Source organism: Lagenorhynchus albirostris, chromosome 19, assembly GCF_949774975.1.
Source record: "Lagenorhynchus albirostris chromosome 19, mLagAlb1.1, whole genome shotgun sequence".
Classification (NCBI taxonomy): domain Eukaryota; kingdom Metazoa; phylum Chordata; class Mammalia; order Artiodactyla; family Delphinidae; genus Lagenorhynchus; species Lagenorhynchus albirostris.
The window spans coordinates 41,814,130-41,824,900 of NC_083113.1; the positions used below are offsets into that span (position 1 = coordinate 41,814,130).

Below are 10,771 nucleotides of genomic sequence, written 5' to 3' on the forward strand. Positions count from 1 at the left end.
ACCCTTTTTTCTTATGGTTCTTCCCTGTTCATTTCTGTGGTTCATCTCCCAACAAGACCAGTTCTATTCTCTAATTGTACTTTACCAGAAGCATCTTTCACCTGCAGAGTTTGACAGTTCCTAATAGGTTTCTACAGTTCCTCCTTTTGTCTTCTGCACTGCTGGTTTGTACAGCACAGTGTTTGGTTTTGGACCTCATACCTAGTGTCTCTCTTTTTTTTTTTTTGCGGTACGTGGGCCTCTCACTGTTGTGGCCTCTCCAGTTGCGGAGCACAGGCTCCAGACGCGCAGGCTCAGCGGCCATGGCTCACGGGCCTAGCCGCTTCGCGGCATGTGGGATCCTCCCAGACTGGGGCATGAACCCGCGTCCCCTGCATCGGCAGGCGGACTCTTAACCACTGCGCCACCAGGGAAGCTCCCTAGTGTCTCTTTATCCCAGAATTTCTGGGCTGGTGAAGGCCACACAGTCATATTTGTTCCCTCCCAGAAGTTCTGCCTGTTGGCCATCGGCAGAAATTGACCAGCAGAGTCTACTGCTATTTTCAAAGGCTTTTTGCCAAAGTCTCTCCCAGCCAATAAGCCTTTGACCCTATTAACCTTCTTTGTGTGCTTTTTCCCCCAATTCTGACTGAATTTGTTTAATTTTCTAGGCATTGGGCCAACTTAGGCAATAGGGGGCTTGAATAACTTCAGCAGGAAAGCGTGTCGTCCTTGACACTCTGCCACGTACCAGTACGTTCCCCACATTTTCACTTAGGATTTCAGTCACTTGGCAAATAAGGCATTTTGTCCTGAAGATCAGGCATTTACCCACAGACTTCTAAATTTAAACATTTGGTGCTAGAGAAAGAGAATGTGCTTGTAACCTGCATTTCTTGGAGGAAGGCAGACGGGGTACATTTTGTGCCTTGGCAATGGGGGGAGGGGTAGCAAGAACTCTTTGGTTGCCTATAGGTGTGGGCAGCAGAACAGCCCCAAACTGTGGTTAGTTGTGCCTTACAAATCACTTAGCTTCTCTCTATTTCTATAAAATGAGGGTAATATCTCTTACTTAATGAAGCCTAAATGGAATAATGGAGAATTTTTAAACTGTGATGTACAGTGTAAAAATCAACTGTGATTATGTAGTAGAATGTAAGTTACAGAGCACGATTACAGACATTATCTCAGTCCTTGTGATCCTTGGGAGTGCTTTAGAGATTACACAAGGAAACTGAGGTTCAGTGTGGTCATGGTCCCAGGTCACACACTTAGGAGATCTGAGACTGAAAGCCATATTATCAGGCTCCTCGTCAGTGTTCTTTCTATAGTAGTTCCCTCTCCTTTTATGTGATAATGGCAGTCGGGAGAAGGTAAGGGAGTTAAGAATGACCTGTTAGGTTTGGAACAGCTGGGAATTAAATTAAATCCCAAAACTTGGCCTTATGCTTTTCCTAGTAAATAGGACCTCACGGTGCTTCAAGAACTTCATACACACAGACATGCATGCACACCTTCTACCACTCTTCAGGGGTCCATATCAGGCTTAGTGTCCTGCTTTATCCTTGTGTAGTAGGTAGAGGGAACATTTGTTTCATTTTCAACTTAGAACACCATTTGTGGGTTTTTTTAATATAACTGGCATATTGTGGAGTTGCCTCTAAGAATTCAAAACTCAATATTCTGATATCTGAAGCTTAGAGAAAAAAGTAATATCCAGTCCACATAAAATATGAATAATAGTATTTGGGTTGATTTGCTTATTCTGCATCAATACCAGTGTACTCTGTTAACACTGATAACAAAAATTCCAGTGAAAGCATTTTTTAAATGGGCTTTTAACGATGAAAATAAATACGTAACTAGACTTCACAGAATATGTGATTATTTGTGTGTTATTTTTTCTTCCACCACTCTTCTCCTTGCCCCACTACCTCTTCTTCCTGATTTCATGAGAAGAAAATGCTGAGCCAGACCTGGATGACAATGAGGATGAGGAGGAGCCTGCCGTGGAGATTGAACCCGAGCCAGAGCCTCAGCCTGTGACCCCAGCCCCACCACCTGCCAAGAAGCGGAGAGGACGCCCCCCTGGCAGAACCAACCAGCCCAAACAGACCCAGCGTAAGTTGACTGTCTCAGCACAGCAGGCTGGCGTCCTCTCCTAACACGTGGGGAGGCCAGACAGGTCCTTATTCTTTGGGTAGATGGGAACTGAGCCATGAGAACAAATTAAGGTCACACTGGGAACAAACTCTCAGGAAGCGATTTTTTGGTTTTTACGGAGGAACATCTCTAGAGGCCTGTTAGGTTTCAGTAGGAGAAAATCCAGAGTAGAAGGGTACTTATGTTCTACAAGGTGGGTACTGTTAATGTGGGAGAGTTTTACAAAACAACCAGAGTCATAGTCAGCTGGCAAAATTGATGTGGTAATGAACGTAAAACAGCCAAATTTTAAAAGATAGAGGGAAAAAGCAATTTCTGAGCTGACACTGTCCCTCCTAAGAAATCCAGGCTGGTGGATTCTATTGCTGGCCTCCTGATTTATGAGAGGACACAGAGGAGGTGTTCACCCTCCACGTCACACCACGTAGCAGTCCTGTACGGGACGTGGCCCTTGTGACAGCAGGCTCTGCAGGGTCTCAGATCTCTGTCCTATTCATGAATCTCCTAAAAGCTGGCAATTTTTTTTCTTTCTTTAACAAATACAGGGTTTCATCTATTTTTTTAACATGCTCCCTGAGCCCCGTGTCCAGATGTCTTATTGCAATGGGGTGGTTGACTCTAAAGATCCCGGGAACTATTTTGCCTACACACACTTGAGTGAGTGAACTGGCGGGAGGGCCCTGGGTGTTGGGAGGACTTCAGACTCAAAAATGTCAGGTTCTTTGCTATAGGTGGGTCATCTCTAAAACGGACCTACATCCCACACTCTGTGAAGTATTCCTAGTCCCGCACCATCTGCATTTTTTGCCTGTCTCACACACAGTATTATGAAGCCCAAATTTATGACATTTAAACTCAAATTTATGAGTTTTTTAATACGCAATTTGGGAGTCATATGAAGAGGAGTGTCAACATTTTGTTCTTCTTTTTTTTTTGTGGTACGTGGGCCTCTCACTGCTGTGGCCTCTCCCGTTGCGGAGCACAGGCTCCGGACGCGCAGGCTCAGCGGCCATGGCTCACGGGCCCAGCCGCTCCGCGGCATGTGGGATCTTCCCAGACCGGGGCACGAACCCGTGTCCCCTGCATCGGCAGGCGGGCTCTCAACCGCTGCGCCACCAGGGAAGCCCAACATTTTGTTCTTTGATAGTATCTAGAGTAGTGGGGCTTTGTGTATGGCCGCATTTTAGGTTATTAGGTCTTTTTGATTGACTTTCTCTGTATGGAATCTAAGGCTTTCCTGTGTTGCTGACATTCATTTAGTGTCAAGTCTGAAAAGACCCTTGCAATCCTTGGGGGCTTTAATGGAGCATTTGTTTTGTTCATGCTCTTCTTTGCCAGCAACAGCCATTATTCAGGTCGAAGACCAGAATACAGGTGCAATTGAGAACATTATAGTTGAAGTCAAAAAAGAGCCAGACGCAGAGCCCGCAGAGGGGGAGGAAGAGGAGCCCCAGCCAGCCGCCACAGACGCCCCCAACGGAGACCTCACGCCCGAGATGATCCTCAGCATGATGGACCGGTGATGGCGGGGCCTCGCTCGTTGCCAGGACTGCTCTGGGCTGTGTTTAAACGGCCCGCATCTTAATTTTTCTCCCTTCTTTCTTCTTTTGGCTTTGGGAAAAGCATCATTTTACCAAACATACTGAGAACTAAAACTTCAAGGATGATGTTAGAAAAATGTGATTTAACTAGAACTTGCTGTTTGATGTTAGCAAATAATGGAATGTTCTGAGTCCCTGAGGGTTTACTGTGAAGTGCTGAGGACAGTGTTGACGCCTAACTGGTTTTCTTAGATGGAAACAGAGACATTGAACCCTCTCTCTTGCTATGGTAAACCACTCCAGAAACCACCACTGGGTTTCCCAGAGTTCTATGGTCTTCTTCCCAGGAGAGTTTTTAATTGTAAATGCAGACTTGGGAAGGACTTAGACTTTTAAACTGGTTTTTGCTTTTGCTTTGCCCTGACTCTCTTTGCTTGGAGTCAGTTGCACACCAGTAGTATGGCATGCTACGATTGGTTTCTGTCCTGAAGACTTTGCCTCTTTCTTGGCAAAGTTTCTGGTATGGTCAAGCTTGTAAATAACTTTTTTTACATTTTAATCTTTTCCATTAATTAAGAGGTTGAAAAGTGCAGTGTAAGAAAACCCAGCATTTTAATTACTTGCAAATTAAGTTTCCACAGACTGTAGTATGTAAATGTTGACAAGGAATTGGATCACAATCATGTAGCAGAATGGCACCCAGACTGCTGCCCGCTAGTGACGGACACCCACATGGAAGATCATAATTTTCCAGCCCATGGAGCCAGCATTTGAACCTTGTACAATTAACTTTGTTATGATTTCCCATCTACATTTTCTTTGCTTTGTTTGTAGCTGAATTTTGTGTTTTATACATCCTCTGTTAAAGCAGAAGGGTGATTATGAGTGGGTCACAGCAGCTCTTAAAAGCTGGGCCAGAAAATTTCACTAGGTCAGTAATTTAAACTTTGAATCTTCAAAAAATAATAATGTGAAGCAAAACCAACTAAAAAGTGATTCTTGCACATGAACTGTCACATGTTTAAAATGTGTTTTTTAGAGAGCCTCAGTCTTGCTGATTTCAAACACTTTTTTCTTCTGTGTATTGCTTTTAAGAGAGCCATCAGTTAGCTATCAGACTCTAGGTTGATGCATTTTGTACTTAGCTGTACTGTGTGATATTTTTCATTATTTTAGGACGCCAACATGAGACCTGTAATAAAATATGTAATGGGGTTGAAAGCTGGGGAGGAGGATCTACTGCTGTACAGCTAATAAATCATAACGGATTAACAAGTGCTCCAAACACTCCAACTTGTGTGATTCCTGCTTAACGAGGGGCCCAGAGGGGTCTATGTGCGTAGCCTCAGGCGGTGCAGGCCTCCTCGCCCTTCAGATGCAAGCTATGTTTCCAGGATGACCACTTCCTCTCTAGCAAATGAGAGATGATCTTGGCAGGTGATGGAATATTGAGTGCATCCTGCTGCAAGTTTCAGTGCCCCAAAAGTGGTATGTGAGTAGAGAGGTGAGTGTATACAGCTGCCAGCCCCATGATCCAACTGAAGAGCCGGTTGCCTGTGGTAGAGCAGGTGGGTCACAGAGCTTAGAGGAGAAGGGGCTGATGGGAATCTCTGGCCTCGAGATCTCAGCTCAAGGAGAGCTGGGATCAAAATACATTGAGCTCTGCCAAGTGCAGGGGAACAGAGAGAAGCTGGGCCCAGTCTGCTCTAGAGAAGTTCATTTGAAAGGGAGACAGATGTGCCACCACCAGGCTGTGGGGAGAGAGTCCTAGATAGCACAGCTGCTTGTTAGCACCTAGGAAGCAGGATGGAAAGGGAGTGTGTTAGGAAGTTTATGCATTAGTGTAATACCATTTTGCTGCTGTTGGCCATTTCTGGGTAGATTCCTTTGGCAAGCCCCTTTTAGATGAAAGCTTTGGCCACTAATTATAGGTTTTTTGTTTGTTAATTTTTTTTAATTGAAGTATTTACAGTATGTTATGTTGATTAAGTTATATATACATTCTTTTTCATTTAATACTACTTTGCATTATGGTTTATCATAGGATTTTTTTTTCATTTTTATTTATTTGGTTGCACCGGGTCTATAGTTGTGGCAGGTGGGCTCCTTAGTTGTGGCATGCGAATTCTTTGTTGCAGCATGCATGTGGGATCTCGTTCCCAGACCAGGGATCAAACCTGAGCCCCCTGCATTGGGAGCACAGAGTCTTATCCACTGCACCGCCAGGGAAGACCCCTGTCATATGATATTAAATATAGTTCTCTGTGTTATACAGTAGGACCTTGTTGTTTATCCATTTTATATATAAAAGCTTACATCAGCTAACCTCAACCTCCCACTCCATCCCTCCCCCATCCCCCCTCCCACTTGGCAACCACCACCACCAGTCTGTTCTCTATGTCCGTGATTCTGTTTCTGTTTCATAGATGAGTGCATTCGTGTCATAGTTTAGATTCCTCATATAAGTGATATCATATGGTATTTGTCTTTCTGACTTACTTAGCATGATAATCTCTAGTTGCATCCATGTTGCTGCAAATGGCATTATTTCATTCTTTTTTATGGCTGAGTAGTATTCCACTGTATATACGTACCACATCTTCTTTATCCATTCATCTGTTGATGGACATTTAGGTGGTTTCCGTGTCTTGGCTGTTGCAAATAGTGCTGCTTTGAACATAGGGGTGCGTGTATCTTTTTGAATTATGGTTTAGTTTTCTGAGGAACCTCCATACTGGCTGCACCAGCTTACATTCCCATCAACAGTGTAGGAAGGTTCCCTTTTCTCCGTACCCTCTCCAGCATGTTATTTGTAGACTTTATAATGATGGCCATTCTGACTGGTGTGAGGTGGTACCTCATTGTAGTTTTGGTTTGCATTTCTCTAATAATTAGTGATGTTGAGCATCTTTTCATGTGCATATGGTCATCTGTGTTTCTTGTTTGGAGAAATGGCTATTTAGGTCTTCTGCCCATTTTTAGCTTCGGTTGTTTGTTTTTCTTTGTTAAGTTGTATGAACTGTTCGTATATTTTGGAAATTAAGCCCTTGTCATTCACATCATTTGCAGGTATTTTCTCCCATTCCATAGGTTGTCTTTTCAGTTTTTTTATGGTTTCCTTTGCTGTGCAAAAGCTTGTAAGTTTGATTAAGTCCCATTTGTTTATTTTTGGTTTTATTTCTATTGGCTTGGGAGACTGACCTAAGAACATTGGTACAATTTGTGTCAGAGAATGTTTTGCCTATGTTCCCTTCTAGGAGTTTTATGGTGTCATGTCTATGTTTAAGTCTTTAAGCCATTTGAGTTTATTTTTGTGTATGGCGAGAGAGTGTGTTCTGACTTCATTGATTTACATGCAGCTGTCCAACTTTCCCAATACCACTTGCTGAAGAGACTGTCTTTTTCCCATTATATATATATATATTTTTTAATTTATTTATTTTTGGCTGTGTTGGGTCTTCATTGCTGTGCACGGCTTTCTCTAGTTACGGTGAGCGGGGGCTACTCTTCGGTGCGGTGAGTGGGCTTCTCATTGTGGTGGCTTCTCTTGTTGTGGAGCATGGGCTCTAGCCATGTGGGCTTCAGTAGTTGTGGTGCATGGGCTCTAGCCATGTGGGCTTCAGTAGTTGTGGTGCACGGGCTCAGTAGCTGTGGCTCGTGGGCTCTAGAGCGCAGGGTCAGTAGCTGTGGCGCACGGGCTTAGTTGCTCCGTGGCATGTGGGATCTTCCCAGATCAGGGCTCGAACCCACGTCCCCTGCATTGGCAGGCGGATTCTTAACGACTGCGCCACCAGAGAAACCCCCATTATATATTCTCTTGCCTCCGTTGTCAAAGATAAATTGACTGAAGCTTTGGGTTTATTTCTGGGCTCTCTACTCTGTTCCATTGATCCATATGTCTGTTTTTATGCCAGTTTTGATTACTGTAACTTTGTAGTATTGTCTGAAGTCTTGGAGGGTTATGCCTCCTGCTTTGTTCTTTTTCTTCAGGATCGCTTTGGCAATTCTGGGTCTTTTATGGTTCCACATGAATTTTAGGATTATTTGTTCTAGTTCTGTGAAAAATATCATGGGTAACTGGATAGGGGTCTCATTAAAACTGTAGATTGCTTTGGGTAGTATGGCCATTTTAACATTATTAATTCTTCCAATCCAAGAGCATGGGGTATCTTTCCATTTCTTTGAATCATCTTCAGTTTCCTTTATTAATGTTTTATAGTTCTCAGCCTGTAAGTCTTTCACCTCCTTGGTGAGATTTATTCCTAAGTATTTTATTTTTTGGATTGCGATTTTAAAAGGTATTTTTTTTACATTCCCTTTGTGATATTTCCTTGTTGGTGTAAAGAAGTGTAACCAGTATGTTAATCTTGTATCTTGCTGAATTCATTTATCGGTTCTGGTAGTTTTTGTGTGGAGTCTTTAGGGTTTTCTATATATAGTATCATATCATCTGCATATAATGACAGTTTTACCTCTTCCCTTCCAATTTGGATACTTTTTTTAAAAATTTATTTTTGGCTGCGTTGGGTCTTCGTTGCTTCATGCAGGCTTTCTCTAGTTGAGGCAAGCGGGGGCTACTCTTTGTTGCGGTGCGCAGGCTTCTCACTGCGGGGGCTTCTTGTTAGGCACATGTGCTTCAGTAGTTGTGGTACACGGGCTCAGTAGTTGTGGTGCACGGGCTTAGCTGCTCCGTGGCATGTGGGATCTTCCCGGACCAGGGCTCGAACCCGTGTCCCCTGCATGGGCAGGCGGCTTTTAACCACTGCACCACCAGGGAAGTCCCCCAATTTAGATACCTTTTATTTCTTTTTCTTGTTTGCTGTGGCTAGGACTTCCAATTCTGTGTTGAATAGAAGAGGTGAGCGAGGGCATCCTTGTCTTCTTCCAGATTTTAGTGGGAAGGCTTTCGGCTTTTCACCGTTGAGTATTATATTGGCTGTGGGTTTGTCATAAATAGCTTTTATGATCTCGAGATAATTATAGGGTTTTTTAACCAGAATTCCAGTTTTCAGTGAAAAGTAAGTAACAGTGGAGAAGCTGTGTGAAGGCTTCAGCTGGTTTGTGGTATCCATACAGTCGGGTCTCCCAGAAAAATCGGTATCGTCAGGAGCCTTGGGACTGTGAACCAGGCAATCAGCAACTTGGACTGAATGTTAGTGGCCCGAGGCTGTCAGGGCATTTGGTCTCCATCCCAGGCATGGGCTAACCCCCACTGCCACCAGGAACCAGAGCACCCCCTACCAGAGTTGTTTCAGTGGCCACATAGCTTTTTAAAAATTTTAAGCATAGGGCCTTCCCTGGTGGTCCAGTGGTTGGGACTCTGCGCTTCCACTGCAGGGGGCCCGGGTTCGCTCCCTGGTCGGGGAACTAGGATCCTGCAAGCCACACAGCCGCCCCACCCCCACCCCCCAAAACAATTTTTTTTTTAATTAATTTTATTTATTTATTTTTTTGGTTGAGTTGGGTCTTCATTGCTGCACGCAGGCTTTCTCTAGTTGTAGCAAGCGGGGGCTACTCTTCATTGTGGTGTGCGGGCTTCTCATTGCTGTGGCTTCTCTTGTTGCGGAACATGGGCTCTAGGCGTGGGGGCTTCAGTAGTCGTGGCACACAGGCTCAGTAGTTGTGGCACACGGGCTTAGTGGCTCCGCGGCATGTGGGATCTTCCCGGACCAGGGCTCAAACCCATGTCCCCTGCATTGGCAGGCGGATTCTTAACCACTGCGCCACCAGGGAAGTCCCAACAATTTTTTTTTAAGTATAACAGAAAATCTCTTCATAGAACAGCAAGCAGTTTATCTGTATCTTCAGCATAGCTTTTCTGTTCTAATTGTATATATTCAAATTGTTTACAAGTAGGTTGGTTTGGGTTGGGGAGGGGGCAAGAAAAGTGACATTGTGATGCAGCTAAGGCCGGAAGGAGATTCCTCCATTGGCATAGCCCTATGATACATCCTGTGTGACTCCATTGAATGTGAAACCTTCACACTCTTACTCCACACGGGAGACGGGAGCTTCCTGGCAGTTCTGGGAGCTGCAGCCTGGCCTGTCACCCTGTGCAGGCGGGGCTTATTCCTCATTATGAGCTTTTAGCATTTCCTGAGCACCCACGGAGTGTCATGCTGTCTAGAACACAGAGACAGTCTTGAACAAGTTGAAGGCCTCTCTCCCTCTCATGAGTCACTCACTTGTGGGAGCTGAGTCCCACTTGGTCTCTGATAGCAGTTATGCTTGTTCTGTCACCGCCACCCTGACAGCCAGCAGTTACGGAGATGTGTGGCTAGCCTGGCCCCCCATCCTAATCTCCAGGCTGATCCTGGTTTCCTCCTCCGCAGCCCCCTGCTTGTCCTCACAGCACTCACTAGACAGGGGCTTATGCCTCCAGTGCAGCTGTTGGTCTCAAGAAGCCCTCCACCTGGGAGCAGCTCGAACCCTTTGGCACTTATTCCCTCTTGTATTTCTCATTCTTGTCATTCGAAACAGAAAAATCCCAGTGAGGGGGGTTTTCTATCCTTCTGTTCTGGAGTCTTAAGGTTGCCCTGGTAAGACTTGGCAAATGTGAGTGTTCCCTGAGTTCCAGCCACTGTTGTGAGCACCTCTGTAAACATTTAATCCTTACACTTCAAGGTAAGTTAATAGCTCCAGCTTACAAAACAGGAACTGGTTGCGCAGAAAGATTGTGACTTACTCAGTGTCAAACAGCCAGTAAGAGGTGGAGTCAGGACTTGAATTCAGGCAGTGTGCTTTCAGAACCTTCATTCTTGGCCACTTGGCCATACTGTGTGTGAGAGCTGCTGAGCTCGCACCCTAGAAGCAGTTGGTGGGTTCTGTGTGGTCTCTTGTGAGAGTCTTAACCTGAACTCTCTCTCAAGTTGGGAGGCAGCAGAGCAGGACATCCTCTCACCTCTGTTGGCAGGAACTCAGCATCCTCTCCGGCTGAGTCCTGCCCTGTCGGCCCTGGGCTATCACACCTGGCCCTGCTGCTTTAGGGAAGGGGGCTTCCTCCAAGTTGTTACTATTCAATTTCTACTTTGTCCTAATCTATGGTGGACCTCAGCAAAGGGAGATGAGATTTTGTGGGGGATGGTGGT

The 10,771-nt window shown here is 45.0% G+C and overlaps 1 protein-coding gene across 3 annotated transcripts in view; it reads left to right on the top strand.

The window, feature by feature from the left end:
• Positions 1–4,968, top strand: part of CTCF (CCCTC-binding factor) — a 49,750-nt gene extending 44,782 nt beyond the window's left edge. For 2 of the 3 annotated variants that reach the window (XM_060130662.1, XM_060130661.1), the window contains 2 exons: positions 1,939–2,100; positions 3,481–4,968. In XM_060130662.1, coding sequence (XP_059986645.1) covers positions 1,939–2,100; positions 3,481–3,665 — 347 coding nt within the window. In that variant the 3' untranslated portion in view covers positions 3,666–4,968. The remainder of the gene's footprint in view (positions 1–1,938; positions 2,101–3,480) is intronic. The other variant, XM_060130664.1, reaches the window with a different exon arrangement.
• The last annotated feature ends 5,803 nt before the right edge of the window (positions 4,969–10,771 follow it).